General features: G+C 38.5%; 4 protein-coding genes across 8 annotated transcripts in view; 3 read left to right on the top strand and 1 right to left on the bottom strand.

Moving 5' to 3' along the window:
• The window catches only part of LOC108122905 (alanine--glyoxylate aminotransferase 2, mitochondrial), a 35993-nt gene extending 25392 nt beyond the window's left edge, over positions 1 to 10601 (top strand). Inside the window, exons 1-4 of one of the 3 annotated variants that reach the window (XM_017237741.2) lie at positions 6078 to 6232; positions 7374 to 7698; positions 8313 to 9387; positions 10234 to 10601. In XM_017237741.2, the coding sequence (XP_017093230.1) occupies positions 6214 to 6232; positions 7374 to 7698; positions 8313 to 9387; positions 10234 to 10368 (1554 nt within the window). In that variant the 5' untranslated portion in view covers positions 6078 to 6213 and the 3' untranslated portion in view covers positions 10369 to 10601. Of the gene's footprint in view, positions 1 to 6077; positions 6233 to 7373; positions 7699 to 8312; positions 9388 to 9574; positions 10050 to 10233 lie in introns of those variants that run through there. The other 2 variants (XM_017237744.3, XM_070279353.1) reach the window with 2 other exon arrangements.
• Positions 33 to 3465, top strand: l(3)04053 (lethal (3) 04053). 2 transcript variants are annotated; one of them, XM_070279351.1, is made up of 5 exons: positions 33 to 934; positions 992 to 1800; positions 2645 to 2832; positions 2899 to 3057; positions 3111 to 3465. In XM_070279351.1, exons 1-4 carry the CDS (start codon positions 349 to 351, stop codon positions 3008 to 3010), a joined length of 1695 nt encoding a protein of 564 aa, XP_070135452.1. In that variant the 5' UTR covers positions 33 to 348; the 3' UTR covers positions 3011 to 3057; positions 3111 to 3465. The 2 variants fall into 2 exon arrangements, with proteins under 2 accessions (XP_070135452.1, XP_017093229.2); XM_017237740.3 differs by having other exon boundaries at positions 34 to 934; positions 2899 to 3465.
• On the bottom strand, positions 10480 to 14226 carry LOC108122908 (transmembrane protein 64). 2 transcript variants are annotated; one of them, XM_070279354.1, is made up of 5 exons: positions 13840 to 14222; positions 13293 to 13721; positions 12344 to 12467; positions 10925 to 11086; positions 10480 to 10869 (listed from the first exon to the last, which is right to left on the bottom strand). In XM_070279354.1, the coding sequence occupies exons 2-5, from the start codon at positions 13472 to 13474 to the stop codon at positions 10750 to 10752; spliced, it is 588 nt and encodes a 195-aa protein (XP_070135455.1). In that variant the 5' UTR covers positions 13475 to 13721; positions 13840 to 14222; the 3' UTR covers positions 10480 to 10749. The 2 variants fall into 2 exon arrangements, with proteins under 2 accessions (XP_070135455.1, XP_017093235.1); XM_017237746.3 differs by having other exon boundaries at positions 13293 to 14226.
• An 84-nt stretch (positions 14227 to 14310) lies between these two features.
• On the top strand, positions 14311 to 15740 carry LOC108122907 (uncharacterized). The gene is made up of 2 exons (XM_017237745.3): positions 14311 to 14518; positions 14591 to 15740. Exons 1-2 carry the CDS (start codon positions 14424 to 14426, stop codon positions 15540 to 15542), a joined length of 1047 nt encoding a protein of 348 aa, XP_017093234.2. The 5' UTR covers positions 14311 to 14423; the 3' UTR covers positions 15543 to 15740.
• The last annotated feature ends 1028 nt before the right edge of the window (positions 15741 to 16768 follow it).

Below are 16768 nucleotides of genomic sequence, written 5' to 3'. Positions count from 1 at the left end.
TGGCTGTTCAGCCCTTAAACAGTTCTGCATAGCGTAACACAGTTTTCCAGTCCTTCTCAGCACTGCTTGGGTGCCAGTGAAAAGTCAGCAGGGAACTGAAATGCGAAAATAACTGAGTTGTGGTGGACCATAACGTAAACATAAAAGCCACTTATATATCTGACCACCAAGTGGCTAAGATAAAGGCGTGACACCCAGAATATCCAACTGCCAGGCGAGGAAGTGGCATCACGGGCAGTGAGCTGAGCTGCTTCCAACACTTTGGAACGATACTTATTAAATGGCAACAACGCCACCACAAACGAAGAAGCCACAGCTAACAAACAGTTCAAGCAAGAGCCTCGGAACATGCAGCAGCGTCCCCATCCAACAAGCGAAAAGTCTACAGCGGCTTCCACAGAATTCGCAACGGTGGCAGTGAATGATCTAGTAGCTGATCTCTGCCAAATCGAACGAATGGCAGACTCTAGCGGAATTCGACCCACAACATTTTCTGGCACTTCGGGTGCTACGTCGGGATCTGGAACGGCTTCCTCATCTTCTTTTTCATTCAAGCACTTTCTCAGCAGCACTGGAACTGTGACGGCACCGACAAGCACGGTGACATCGGTGGATGCACCTGTGGCAGTTCAAACTTCTACAGGTGCGCGCCCCAAAGTGCCCCAATCTGCTTCCACCTTCCATATGCCACCGTCAGATGCAAACGGCTCCAGCGCCTCCTCTAAAATGAAGCGTTCACCTCGATTCAGTTCATTCGACTCGCAGGCGAGTCTGGCAGAATATGCTGCCTGCGGTGGAGGTCCTGGCTGTAGTAGTGGCTCTCAGCGGCACTTGCGACTAGATCTGCGGATGGAAAACCACGCCGTCGATAATGACCACGTGGCACTGGCTCAAGTTCGCAATAGCAGGCTCTACGACGAGCAGGCCGATGAAGGTAAGTCGTACCTTGAGTGTCTAGGTAAATAAATTTAAAATTAAAATCAACGCATAGATATCTTTCCCTCGGCCGCTTCGAATCTGCAAGCGGCTGAGACAGGGTCTGGCTACGTACAAAGGTCGTACTCCAGCTATGAGATGCCTCGCCCAGGAACTTGTCCCTCGTCTTCACCTCGTCGTCGTCAAACCGGAAACAGAGAACAACGTCCTAACAGACTGGTCCTGCCAAGTGGCCCTAAATTAAAGCTTGACCTACCCTTGGACACCGTACCTGGGACTAGCGCAAGTACGAGTTGTGGGGCTGCAGCTACAGCCGCCCTGCCCGACTTCGTTCAAGATCATCTTACAGACGCGAGATGTGCAAGCCAGGACGGGCGCCTTAGTTCACCTCCTGAGTCCCCGCCAGGTGCAGCAGAAGCGCCCTGTGGTCCAATAGGTCAGCTACCGTCGGCATTAGCCTCCATGGATGTAACCAGCGCTGCTTCCTTACCCGGCACAGCAAGCGAACCACCGGCTGGCTCCACTGTAAAAATGCTGCCTGACTTTCTGTCGGACGGCCCTATAATGCACTCATCTCAGCGACTAGCCGACGTGGCCATTGGATTGCCGTCGAACTCTATAGACTCTCCTCCTCAACAAGCAGCTGGCACAATGCAATTGTCAGCTTTGCTGCAGGAAAACGAAAGCCTTAAACGGGAGCTACAGGAGACGCGTTTTGAGCTTAACGCTCAGACCAGGAGAGCTAATGATTTTGAGAAGCAACTGCTGCAATTAACAGAAGCGACGCGAAGACGCGAGGCAGTGGTCACAACGTCAAACACGCAAACCACTCAGCGCCTTCGTCGCCAGGTGGCAGCGTTAGAGGTATGTGATTCAATCAAAGGCTAGAGGTTAGGAAACCATCAAAGAATACTTCAAGATTTTTTACGTTGATGATGGTTGGATGGATGGTTTCTACCATAAACATATATTCCTTGAATCAAAACATACGAAACTTTAAAATAAATTTGTAAACTTGAACCTTGGCTATAGTAGTAGTAGTGGAACTCGACTTATTGTTTTTCAATATATTTTCCAAAATTTGATTTGAAATTGAAATCAGTTTTATTTTAAACATGTAATATAAAAAACAAAAACTTTATCTTATTTATTTCTTTGTCCCAATTATATAAGCATGTTGGTACATGTTGAAAATACGTACGTATTGATTAACCCGTTACATATCTTTAAATAGTCAAATATTCAATATTAAATATTTTTTGTTTATATCGGGATTAATGGAAATCCGTCGATCATTTTATATCCTTTCAGTGGGTGTAATAATTTCGCTAATAAGTCTGCAAAGCACGGTTGGAGTCATCTCAGATCCTATAAATTTATTAGATTTAGAATATTTTCTGATGTGAATTGATATTAGCAAATCAAATCTTTCATTTTTCACCCAAATCTCTCACAAACCAAATGACGTTTGTAACATTTTTGTGATAAAAATATTCTATAAGTTTTGATTAACGTAGACTTTATTTAGAAGAATTCTCCTCGCTTACACCAATGTATGGGTTTTTTTTCAGGTCTCCACCTTTACCTTACCTTCATATTAAAAGCCATTAAACTTTTATTTTAGTGACTTTTTTATGTAGCTTTTCAATTAAAATTCCCACATGCATACTTTTTGATATAAGTGTTTTCAAATGTTAAACGATTTCAGGCAGAGCTTTTCGCTGTGCGTAGCGCCAATGCAACTGATGGCGCCGCGGGAGGAGTCCCTGTGGCCACTCCAGTTAGCGGCAGTGGAAGCGCCAACAGCAGCGGAAGCAACTCATCGCGTCCGTCCAGAACGCAGCAGTTATCAAGGGATTTGATGCGCGCCGCCGATACTGCCGAACAAAATTTAAGGTAAAAAGAAAAATATGAAGAGATATTTTTTTTGCTAAAAAGTCTTTAAACATTTATCCTTTGCAGGCAACTCTTAACTGGCGTAGAGAACCTTCGTCAGATGGCGTCTAACCTTGACCAACCAGTTGAGGGTACCACATCACCTTGCAGCCCCGATTTATATAGCGATTTCCATTGATGGATAACATGGACTGCGTAACGCTATAGAAGTGCCCCAAAAGGAATGTAGATTTTTGTGTAACCATTGTAGACTCCAAAACCAAAAGAGCTTCTTACAGACAACCCAACAATTATTCTTACTGGCATCTAATATTTTGCATTGGGCTGCACACTGTCGAGGAAGATTTTAGTAGGGTTGCCTGGAATTGCAATGTGAGAATCAAAGCGAAAGCACGTGATGTTGATGGATAAAAAAAAATATATTATTATTTGGGAAGCAGAAAGTTATACTTATGGATGTTATTTAACAGCGCATTGTACAACAGGACAGACCAGTCTGCACTGGGAAAGTCTAGCACAGACGACCCTCATTTTGTTTAAAAAAACAATGACTTTTCTGTGCACCTTAGTAGTTTGTGCTTTATACCTAGTAAACCATAATTGAAATAAACTGTTGAGACTAAACGCTCTGTATCCAGTGTCTGTTTCTTTTTTATAAGTCCAGGTAAAAATGTCAGCTAAAAAGTAATAAAAACAAGAAAGAAAGGCTAACTTCGGGCGGAGCCGAAGTTGATTTACACTTGCAGGTAAAACCGGACATATATCGCAAACATCGGATATAGTTGGCCGATCCTTATGGGAATATGAATATATAATACAATTTATTACAATACAAAATCTAAAAAAAAGTCCCAAACTTCTATCTTCAAACATACCAAAGTTGGTATTTCTACCAAAAACCATTTCCGATCGTTCAGTTATATGGCAGCTATAAGATATAGTCGGCCGATCGTTATGAAATTCGGTAGGTCGGATAAACTGACCAAAAATATAATCTCTACCCAGTCCCAGCTTTCTATCTTCAAAAACACGAAAGTTGGGTCATTTCCGATCGTTCAGTTATATGGCAGCTATAGGATATAGTCGGCCGATCCTTACGAAATTTGGCATGTCGTATTATTTTGCCAAAAATAGCTTTCATGTGAAATTTTAACTCTCTAACTCTAAAAACACCGAAATTATACCATTTCCGATCAATCAGTTATGTGGCAGCTATAGGATATAGTCGACCGATCCGGGCCGTTCCGACTTATATACTGCGTGCAAAGGAAAGAAGGGTGTGTGCAAAGTTTCAAGACGATAGCTTTAAAACTGAGAGACTAGTTTGCGTAGAAACAGACAGACGGACAGACAGACATGCTCGTATCAACTCAGGAGGTGATCCTGATCAAGAATATATATGCTTTATAGGGTCGGAGTTGTCTCCTTCACTGCGTTGCACACTTTTGACCAAAATTATAATACCCTCTGCAAGGGTATACAAATCGACAATTTCTTGACCGAGGTAAGAATCTGTGACGAACGTCTTTCATTTTTAGAAGCTTTTTGGTATTATAAGTTGCTTCACCATAAGTTGCTTTTGGGTATTATAGTTGCTTTTGGGTAGTTGCTTCATTAAGAGATTGTAAATCTCTTAAAACGAATCGAAAGGTAAATGATTCTTAATAGAAAATTTGTTCACATATATAAAGCTATATCCTCTAACAGCCAAATAACTGATAGATCATACATGCCATAACTTGGTGTTTTAAAAGATAGAAGGTAAAGGTATACGTAAATGTTCTATTTTTGACCAACAGATCTGATCAACAAATATTCGTAAGGAGCGGTAGACTATATCTTATATTGCAATTGTCTGATATTGCAATATATATCCGAATCGAATTCATACGAAACCGGAAAATTTTTGATTCTTTCTAAAAGTAAAATGATAAAATTGTAAAAAAAATGTGAATAAATAATATGCAGGACAGGAATCTTAAACGTTATAAATTTTAATTTGTTGGCCACTTAAAACAAAAATAATTTTTATACCCTTGCAGAGGGTATTATAATTTTGTCCAAAAGTGTGCAACGCAGTTAAGGAGACATCTCCGACCCTATAAAGTATATATATTCTTGATCAGGATCACCTCCTGAGTTGATATGAGCATGTCCGTCTGTCCGTCTGTCCTTCTGTCCGTCTGTCCGTCTGTCTGTCTGTTTCTACGCGAACTAGTCTCTCAGTTTTAAAGCTATCGACTTGAAAATTTGCACACACCCTTCTTTCCTTTGCACGCAGTATATAAGTCGGAACGACCGGGATCGGTCGACTATATCCTATAGCTGCCATATAACTGATTGATCGGAAATGGTATAACTTTGGTGTTTTTAGAGTTAGAAAGTTCTAATTTAACATGAGAGCTATTTTTGGCAAAACAATACGACGTGCCAAATTTCATAAGGATCGGCCGACTATATCCTATAGCTGGCATATAACTGAACGATCGGAAATGACCCAACTTTCGTGTTTTTGAAGATAGAAAGCTGAAACTTAGTACATATTCTATTTTTGGTCAGCTAATCCAACCTGCCAAATTTCATTAGAATCAGCCGACTATATCCTATAGCTGCCATAGAACTGAACGATCGGAAATGACCCAACTTTCGTGTTTTTGAAGATAGAAAGCTGAAACTTAGTACATATTCTATTTTTGGTCAGCTAATCCAACCTGCCAAATTTCATTAGAATCAGCCGACTATATCCTATAGCTGCCATAGAACTGAACGATCGGAAATGGTTTTTGGTAGAAATACCAACTTTCATATTTTTTAAGATAGAAGTTTTGGACTTTTTTTAGATTTTGTATTGTAATAAATTGGATTATATATTCCTATTCCCATAAGAATCGGCCAACTATATCCGATGTTTGCGATATATATCCGGTTTTAACTGCAAGGGTATATAAACTTCGGCTCCGCCCGAAGTTAGCTTTCCTTTCTTGTTTAAAATAAATTTGTAGAACCGAATTTTGAAGTGACTTTTTAAACGGCAGACAATCGAACTTTGGACGTATTTTAAAAAAAGAATTTAAAAAAGTTTTTTATTACACTTTAAAAAAAAAAATAAATTTGTGCTTTATGTTCATTGGGAAAACATCATTTTGTATACAGTCCTAATTTGGTTGATGTCTTAGATGCGTTAGAGCACACACCTCCGTTTTGGTTTGGTTCTTTGATGAGAAAAAAAATGTATATTCAGCAACAGCCCTAGTATTCTAGGTATAAGAATCGTCTTCATTGTGTTCGGACGCATGTTGAGTGTGCAACCGTAAATTTGGTTATAATTTTAATTTATATACGTAAATATTAATTTATATATATTTGTGTATATTAGTGATAATGTCCAAACGACTTATTGGTGAGTTTAGATTTAGACACGACATTAAACGAATTTCTTAGTGTACTACCTTCTAATCTGTTTGATCTCAAAGGTCACTGTAGGATTTGAATTTCCATCACCTGATCTTCATTTATTTCCACTGTTTACCGAATTTATCAGCTACATGAATTACCCATTTAACTATGCAAAGAAACTAACAAGATCGAATAACTGTAAATGTTATGTACTAGCACGGGAATGTACACACGGGAATAATAATCCGGAATATAAATATCTGAGAGTCAGTAGTTTTTTTTGACACGTATTTTTAAACAATTTTATCTGATTCGCTGATATAATCTTGAATATAATAATTTCAAACGGTGGTACTTTTTCCTTTCGGGATTAAAACTATTATTTTTTGACCGCTAATCTTCTCAAAGAAAAGGTAATTGACTTGGTGCTGATAACAATAAGATGGAAGGCAGATAATTCAAGTGTGGACCCCCAGGCACTGCGAATGAAGTGTGCTAGGTGGGGCTTACTTCTTATCTGATAAAATTAAAAAACTGCTTCACTATTTATAGCAGACCCTAGAAGAGGGGTTTTATTGCTCTGTAAGGGATAGCGAGTTTGGGTGACCAAAAATTCAATTAAAATAATTGAAATTAGGTAGACTGAGTAACTTAAAGTCAGGTCGGTCTAATGTTTAAAGTTCCCTTTTTTTAAACAATTAAGCCCCAATTAAAACAAATATATATTATATATAAAGCTTCATATTACTGGTTTTTGTGATCAGACGTCAGATTGACATGTCAAAGAACCAAAGAACGTATAACACAGACGTATAAAATAATAATCCGAATCTCGTCGCAAAAGAAATAGAACTTCACTTCATTGACCGCTCTAATGGCGGCACCTGTTAGTAGTCAATTGCACCGAGAAAGAATATGACAAAAATTATAGGAACCAATGAAAGAAGGTTATTTTAAACCTTATGGATATCTATGCAACATATCTTAAATTATCAATTAAAAAATATATTTTGACCCATTTTAAAATATTTTATATGAAATAAAGTATCTGTATTTTATTTAATAACACAAAATTTTTTTTTTTACAAACTTCAATGCGAGTTTAATTAATAGACTTTTTGATGATTTTTATTTTTTTTTAACAGCCGACAGCAGAAGGCTTTTGCCGCACTCCTCCATTCGATGGACCTCAAGTTTATCACAGCACTCCGAGTTGACGGCAGCAATAAGAAATCAAGGACAGAGCGAGATGCCTAAGTGTGAGCACACACCAAAGGCTTATGTCGGACCCAGCTATGAACGCATCCTTGAGACAAGACGCACCCATCTGACTCCCAATCTGTTAGCGCACTTTAAGAAACCTCTGGTGATCCACGCAGGACACATGCAGTGGCTGTTCGATCACGAGGGACGTCGATACTTGGACATGTTCGGTGGAATTGTTACCGTATCTGTGGGACATTGTCACCCGTAAGATAACTTAATAAATTTTTACATAAATTAAATAATCTTTAGTAATCTAATCTCAGTATGTAGTTTGATATACATTTATTTAAATATCAAATCAAACAAATAAACTGCCGAAGTGGATATACCCATGCAGTTAAGAAATATATCTTAAATATTGGATATAGTTCTTCTTGCCTTATAAGAATTTAGTTATAAAACCGATTATTTATAATACAAAATTTAAAAAAAAATCGCCAAGTTAAGTTAAGTCATTTCCGATCGTTCCGATGGCAGATATAGTCGGTCTATCCTTATGAAATTTGGCATGTCTTTTCAATTAGCCAAAAATAAAATCAATAGAAAATCCCATCTGTGTTTAGGAAGACAGACAGACGGAGGGACGGACGTGCTTATATCGTCTCTGAAGTTGATGCTGATCATACATACTTTAAAATTATTAAATATGAATGTGAATTCTTACAGAGTCTAAAATTATTACTTTACTGCCTCGCACACGTTAAACCCTCTGCAGGGGTATACCAATAATCGATTGCGTGTTGCATGCATACTTACACTATGTACACCTAAGAAAACCAAGTCCTTCCATTTAATTTAACATTTTATCCAATTTCCAGGAAAGTTAATCAAGCACTGAGCGAACAAAGTTCTAAACTGTGGCATACGACTAATATTTATATGCACCCCAAGATTCATGAGTACGCCGAACGACTAGTAGCAAAGTTTCCGGGTAATCTGAAAAGCGTCTGCTTCGTGAACTCCGGCTCAGAGGCAAATGACATGGCCATGCTCTTGGCGCGAATGCACACAGGCAACCAAGACATTTTGTCACTCCGTAACGCTTACCACGGAATGTCCCCGTACACGATGGGTCTGACCGCGCACTCAACTTGGCGCTTTCCCCTTCCCGGTGTTAACAACGGATTAATACACGTAATGAATCCGGACCCGTACCAGGGTATATGGGGAGGCTCAGCCTGCAGAGACTCACCCGTGCAAACTAAGCGCGAGTGTCAGTGTCAGGACTCGTGCCAAGCCGAAGACGCATACTACAACCAACTGGAGGAGACATTTAAATTCTCGCTACCTCGCGGAAAAGTCGCAGCCATGTTCGCAGAGTCGATTCAGGGCGTTGGGGGCACAGTACAATTCCCCAAGGGCTACCTAAAGCGGGCAGCTAATCTTGTCAAGTCCAACGGTGGTCTATTTGTGGCAGATGAAGTTCAGACTGGGTTTGGACGCACTGGAGAGCACTTCTGGGGTTTTGAGGGTCACGATTATCTGCCAGACATCGTGACAATGGCAAAAGGAATAGGTAATGGATTCCCCTTGGCAGCTGTAGTCACCACGCCTGAGATTGCCGCATCACTAGGTGAGGCTCTACATTTTAACACATATGGTGGCAGTCCCTTAGCTAGTGCGGTTGGACTTGCTGTGCTAGATGTTATTGAGGAGGATGGACTCCAACGGAACTCATTGGATGTGGGCACCTATTTCCTCAAGGGCTTAGCCGAGTTGCAGCAACGATTTGAAATTATAGGAGATGTTCGTGGCAAAGGGCTAATGATCGGCGTGGAACTGGTCGGTGATCATAAGAAGCGGACGCCCCTGCCTTCCCCGCATGTTCTGGATATATGGGAGACGTGCAAGGACCTCGGAGTGTTGTTCGGACGTGGTGGGCTACACGGAAATGTGAGTTTTATCCAAGAATTATAAAAAAAATGATCCACATCTGAGGTCCTTCGCCCGGTGTTTTGGCTCATCTTACTAACAAGTCTTATGAGAGTTTGCAGGTTAACTTGGGTTCTGTATTACTCTCTTAGGGCCTTTATCATTTTCGTACTAAGTCTTTATGTATATCTCTTATATAATTTCACAGGTGTTACGCATTAAGCCGCCAATGTGTATTAATAAAACGGATGCAAAATTCGCCGTGGATGTGCTCGCCGAAGCCATCACTTTGTCACTCACCAAGAAACACTAGTCTTGAAGCCTTGGTCTCTACGGAGCCTTTGTGGGACGATTGGCTCTCCTTTTTGCATTTATTATTATAGTGACAGTAGTATGGTATATATACACATCCAGTATCGGAAATGTTTACTAACGTAGACCATTTCTACCCCATTTGATTTATTTTGCCCGTGGTTTGGATGCAAAATTAATTGGTTTATTTTTTTTCTGCATAGGAATTTTACATAAACTTTAGTTAATTATAATAATTATTATAAATGATGAATAAAAACTTGAACAGACAGTAAACAGTGTTATTAAATAAAAATAATGGAAATTTTATAAGATATACATATGTTTTTGATTGCAAATCGGAAAAAATAAATTCATATAAGTTACCTATACATTTTATATTTTATGAATTTTTTAAAAATAACGTGATGTTTTAAATCCCCTGGTGCCTCAAAAATGTTTGTACTTGGGCATTTTAAACTAACCAAAGGGCTAACCAACCATCTTATGGTTATAGAACCGAAAAATAATACAAAATCAAATACTCATTAAAATATTTCGATACTTCCCACTCAGGTACTGAGCTGCAGGCCCCCGCTTTGCTTGACTAACGATAACATCGACTTCAGCCTGGACGTTCTGAACACTGCCCTTAAGAAGCATATTAGTAAAAGACCGAGAAGCTGGAGATATGGCCAGAAGGCAAGCTAGACATTTTTATCTTCAAACTTTTTTATTGTATGACGCTTAAATAGTGTTTTTAGCAACCTCAAAAACATGCCCTAATAAAAAAAACGTTGTTTCGAACTTTCTACTTAGCAGATATAGACCTTTGAATACATATACAATTTTGCGGATGATCCAACAAATGCACCTTGGAAGGACCTTGGCTTACTTATATACATATATTATATATAAAAGATTAAACTCCTTAGAATAACGTATTGTTTGGCATCGTATTTAACTTGGGCTATTTAAGACTAGCACAAATAATGCACAAATACAGTCTTTTTCCAACTGTTCAAGAGATTAATTTGAACTTTGGAAGCTCCGGGAACTTAATTAGAGAATATCCTGTTCTCATTAATCCTGTTACACCTGCAATTCCGGGTGTTTACTTTCGTTGTCATAATCCGCGCTTAAAAGTGACTCGGAAAGCTCCTTCCGTGCCTTTTGCACTACCCACAACATAAGCACAACGCCACAAACGACCTTCGAAAAAAAGAAGCCAAGTTATAAAGGAAAATTTTAATAAATTAAGATATACCTCAAAGGCAAAACTAAGATATCCCGTCACCTTGGTGTGGTTATCATTAAGCACCTCGTGCATGGATCTTAAAGTAGAGCCCAAGTACACATTGATAGCCTGTGCTGGCAACAGGCCCATCAAACTGGCTAGGTGGTAGTCCTTCGAGTTGATCGAACTAACCTGGGGAAAACATATTTACAACTTTGTGAATTAGAAAGTTTATTTTCTAATTGCCTCAGTTTATTTTAAAAATATATTTATTGATAAAAATAAATTTAATAGTTTTTACACGGCAAGTAAAATAATAATAACAAAAATGGCTGCCTGAACGATATATCTCAACGATCGGAAAGTGTATTTGGTATTTGGTAAAAATACCAACAGTGGTTTTTTTGAAGATAGAAGCTTCGGACTTTTTTAGATTTTGTATTTTGAATTGGTTATATTATGATATTCTCATAAGGATTGACCAACTATATCCGATGTTTTCAAAATATATCCGGGTTTAACTGCAAGGGTATATTAACTACGGCTCCGCCGAAGTTAGCTTTCCTTTCTGGTTTTTTATAAAACCTAATTTTTAAAAAGAGATATAAAGTGAGTCCATCTTGAGATATATTGTCTGTTTAAGAGAATTTTATTGTTATTCAAATGAGTATAGTTAAAACGTGCGGTTTTACGCACTTTTGAAGAAATGTATATTTCAAGGGGCCAATCTTAAAATTTTTTAATGAGAATCTATTATCTGTAAGACTAATGAAAACCCAAACTCTGTAACCTTCCTATATAAAAAAACATTAATTTTCAAATAACTAATATAGATAAAAAAAAATACCACATTCTTTAAAGAAGACTAGGGTTTACAAAACCCTATGGAAAATTTGAATTTAAATATCTTTTTTCGTTTTTTAGAAAACGAAAACTTTGGCCAGAAAAAACGATCAAATTTTCTATAGTGCATACCTTTAAACCTTACCGAGTACCGTGTATAAAATAGTCGGGGAACTCGAATATAGCCGTTCTTTCTAATTTATTGTGTATTGTAATAAACAGAGAGTGCGGCACGACTAGACATAGCGAAGCTGAAGCTCTCGATAGAGGAGAGGGCGGCCCGACATAGACATTGCGGAGCTAAAGCTCTCTTAAGATAGGCCCGTTAAAGGCGAGCGGCCGAGAAAGAGTCGGTTGCGACCAACTAAGGTGATATGTCTATACTTAATCATAATAAATAAACTATAAACTATTTCAACGGCTGCTGCATGACCCGACAGATACCATTATTAAATATTTTCGTCCCCAAATATGAAATCAGATATTATGGGAGTTCGTCATCGACATTTTACCTCGCCAATAGGTTTTTTATTTGATAATAGATAAGTGAAGAAGAGTTTCTTAGGGTTTAGGGTTTAGTCCATATAGCCAAGTCGATACACTCACCCCGAATATAACATTCTGCAGCCCAAACGGAATGGGCGTGAGTCGAGTAAGTAGCACAACACGGAAAGCCTTCTGTCCAGATATCACGCGAAGAATGGCGCGTCCCGTATCATTCTTAATCAACCTAAAAAAAAATTATTAGAAACTTAAAATGATAATGCTTTTCTATTTTAGTATTTCGATTGGCATTGCCCTAATGTCTAATTACACAGCGACAAAATTACATTTTTTTCCGCAGTACCCCTAAGAGAAGGTATTGATCAAGCGTTAACTTGAATTGAATTATATAGGACATTTGGACATTGTGGCAAAAAAAAAAATCTTTTTTAAAATATTAAAACATATGTTAGTAACATGTAACATTTAGAGCAAACACGCAGTCAAAGCAGCCGTAAACGGCCAACTTTATCCTACAGGTGCCATATAAATATTGCCATAACCTTGGTGATTTCAGAATGGAAATGGAATTTTCTATGTATTTATTTTTTGGACAATCGTCCGATTATATCCTAGTGCTGTCAAATAACAACGATTGAAAATGATCCAAATTTGGTATTTTTAAAGATAGAAACTTTGATAGATACTTTTAGATACAAAGATAGATACTTTTTTTATATTTTGTATTCTAAGAAATTGGTTTGTATTCTAATTTTTTGTGTGTATTTTGTCTAAGAAACGTTGAGGGTGTGAGGGGTAGAATCAATTGTCGTGTTACTCTCAAAACTACTAAAAGAAAAAAGTGTTAACCAAACGTCTAAGTGTCTAACCTATATATAGTACACACATGAAATGTATATAACATACGTTTTCAATAATCAAATACCTTATTAGTAATAGATTTTAGAAAATTTATTTTGAAATGTGATGTACCAGCTAGGTTGTCTTATAGATAAATTTTATATTAATTATAAGAGTTTTTAGATAACATACACTCAGTTGAAAAGCTCACCTGTGTACTGGGATACGGTGGCGACACGAACGAATTGTAGCATGGGCGATAGCGACCCCTAAATTTGCGCCCAAAATCACGGTCAATAAACCGCGAAGGCAACCAAACAGGTAGCCTGCCGTAATGAGCAATACAAAGTAGCCAACTACTACCGGAAAGCTAACCACTGTAAAGAGCCCCATGAAAACGCCGAAAATTATCCAGTTGTTTTGCTCCTCAATCCAAAGCAAAAGTTGTCGAGCGTAATCCCTCGTCAACCAGCCAACTAAGAGCAGCACGCCTAGGATCGAGACTGGCAAAAGGAGTCCCAAGTACCAGTTTAGTACTACAAAAGAGTGGGCGCGTGCCCAGCAGGATCCCCGTATCCGATAATGGTGCACAGTTGCAGAGGTGTTAAAAGCGCGGGAAACCCTGCCTTCGATGGCACTGCTAAGGAGGAAAGTATCACATTCAGTGGCCTGAATGTCTTTGTTCGCATCAAAAGATGAGTCCAGAACGGACAGTGACGCAGGAGTGGAATTGGGAGCAGCTTCCACTACATTGATACCTTTATTAGACATCAGTTGGGTAGAATCGGCATTGTGACAACGTGGGCTGTTGGAACCACTGCTGCTGCTGAAACTGTAGTCCATTGTTATTTCTATGCTTCGATACAACCCATTAGTGTAAGTAGGACCCAGTTCCTTATCGCGACGAAGTATTTGTTTTACCAGCCTGTGAACTTATATGACCCAGTGGCACATATTTTTTAACTGAATTGATCAGCAGGTCGTGCAAAACCACAACAAAACACCAGGGTTGTCACCTTAACAAAATTACTATTTAAATTCTGTCATCTGAATATTCTCTTGTCTATGGATGTTCTTTCGGTGAATAAATATTTGCATGCCTAATAATTCTTTATTGTTTACTCAACAAATTTTGCAAATGATTCTACAGTTTTCGACAAAACAAACTAAATAAAATTCATTACATACTTTCAGTGGTCGTGTGTGGCAGTGTGACCGGTCGATATCAAGGGGAAATAGCCTTAACTAACGGTTAAGATAACGCCCCGAACTAAAAAAAACGCTGCGGGCACACTTCCGGCAAAAAAATGCAACAGGCTTAAAAACACAAAAAATTAGGTAAATGGCTACTAAACGACTTCTGCCCGTCTATACGGACTTTCAGCGTCTAAAGATACTTGAAGCTCTCAATGAGAAAGGCATAGCTGAAATGCTTAAGTAAGTTTTTATGCCTACTTATGCCTACTTACATATATGGTCGAAAATTAAAAAAAAAAAACTATCTTAAAGCTACGATATAACCAAGGCACGGGCAACGAAACTGCACGCATGGAAGTCTCAAAACGGCCCAATACAGGAACTCAGCGATATTTTGAATGTGGAAGGATTTGGATTGAAGGCGGCCACCAAATTCTTCGGCAGCCTTCTCGAGGCCCCGAACAGGGGAAGAAAAGGCGCTAGCGGGGCCCAACAGAAATCGAAGCCGCTGCTAACGACCCCTTTTATTACTCCAACGATAGACGAAGAACAGCGTCTTCGAATAGGATCAAGCGTTGGCATCCGCATCGGAGTAACTAGTGTCAGTTGGGCGCGTTTTGAATTAGGAAATAGAGAATCCCCTTGTCACCTTACTCATTGGCATCACTACGAACTTAACGACAAAAAACTTCACCTAGTGGAACTTGCAAGACGATGTTTATACTTAGCTCACCAAATCCAGCACGCTGATTGCTACGTTATGGAGAGTCCACAAATGGCGCAGGCCGCCAGTAATCCCGGAAGCATAGACCAGCAAAACATAAATATTCAAAAGGCACAAGTGTCGGCTATAATTAGTTATGCTTTAATGTTCCGTGCTAGTGTTGACAAAATCAATACCAATAACCTATTTTTTATGCGCCGTTTTCTCACAGCCCGCCTATTTAATCATCTTGTCGGCGCGGAGCGCGTATCTTCTGAAGATACATTGTGGGCCATGATGAGGAACAACGAAAAAATCTCTTCCGCAGAGACTCCACCTAACAACTGCCTGCATACCGAAGTTCAATTTCCCGAGGAGCTGTGCAAAATGTTTGAGCAGCACCAGCGATACCAAAGAGAGCTTCTGGGTCAGGCTTTTCTTCTTAACTTGGCTTTTGCTCGCCTAGTAATTTTTCAGGATCCAAAAGCCATCTCCTCCATTTCTCGCTTCTCCAAAGGCTCCCCACAAAATGAATCATCTTACGAGACAAATATTTTATAAAGTTGTATTGTTTATAAATTAATGTGAACCAATATGTTAATGCATTAGATATAAATCAAAATTAATTTATTGGCTGTGGGGATAATGTTCACAGATGCTATGCAACCGGTTTTGGTGCTTCATTCATTATGCGTAAAGTAGATGTTGAACGTAATGTACATACGTACAATGCATTTAGGCTATCAAAAAAAAAACTTTTTAAATATATCTTGGAAAACGATTTTAATTTAAATCGAAACAACTAATAATAGGTTATTATATATTATAATAGGGAGCAGACATCTCCGATTCTATAAACCATATATATTTCAATTCAGGATTACCTTCTGTTTCGGTATAAGAATAAGAATGTTTCTCAGCGAATCAGCCTGTTAGTTTTAAGGCTATCTACTTAATCGATGTATTTCTTTCCTTTATACGCAGTACGACTAATATAACTAACTGACTACTAGGCTAACTGAAAGATCGGAAATGCCAAAACTTTGGGGTTTTTATACCCGGTAATCGTAGAGAACGCCTTACGTCCCCATAAAACGCAAATTTCTGTAGCGCCAGTACAGGAAGGTTTTTTTAAAAAATGTTATTTCTATAGTTAACTTATATCTTAAAAACATGTTTCATCCAAATCGGCCGAATTTTAGAGGATACACCCATACGCATACCATTTCCCATACAAACGCGTGGAAAACGCGTAAACTTTTTAACGCGTGGATCCCGAAGACTATAAGACTATAATTATCCGATTTGGAACTTTGACTCGTATGGTACATACTTGACACAAAAAAGAAATCTCCTTGTAGCGCCAGTGTATTAATGTTTTTGGGAAATTTTGTAGTACCAAACTATTTTAATAGCTAATCTACACCTACACCTATAAATTCAGCCAAATAGGAAAATTTTTAGAGGAATTAGAGATTTTTTATGGTTTGTCGTTTAACACTCTGCTTCACCAAAACAATACAGTTTTGGACTTTATAACACTTTTTTCTGTGAGGTGTTTTTGTCTGAGTCGTCTTCTTACTGTTTCCAGGGCGACAGGAAACATGAATGACTAAAAAACATGCATATATGTTTTTAAATTTTCTGAATAAACGAATTTGGTACGAATGGTTTAACTTGACTAGCTTAAAAACTGAGAGACTAGTTTGTGTAAAGAAGAAACAGACGGAAAGATGGACATGATTACCATATATCGACTCAGGAGGTGATCATGATCTATATCTTTT

This window comes from Drosophila bipectinata, chromosome 3L (assembly GCF_030179905.1).
Source record: "Drosophila bipectinata strain 14024-0381.07 chromosome 3L, DbipHiC1v2, whole genome shotgun sequence".
Lineage (NCBI taxonomy): Eukaryota > Metazoa > Arthropoda > Insecta > Diptera > Drosophilidae > Drosophila > Drosophila bipectinata.
This window is presented reverse-complemented; position numbering and strand designations above follow the sequence as displayed.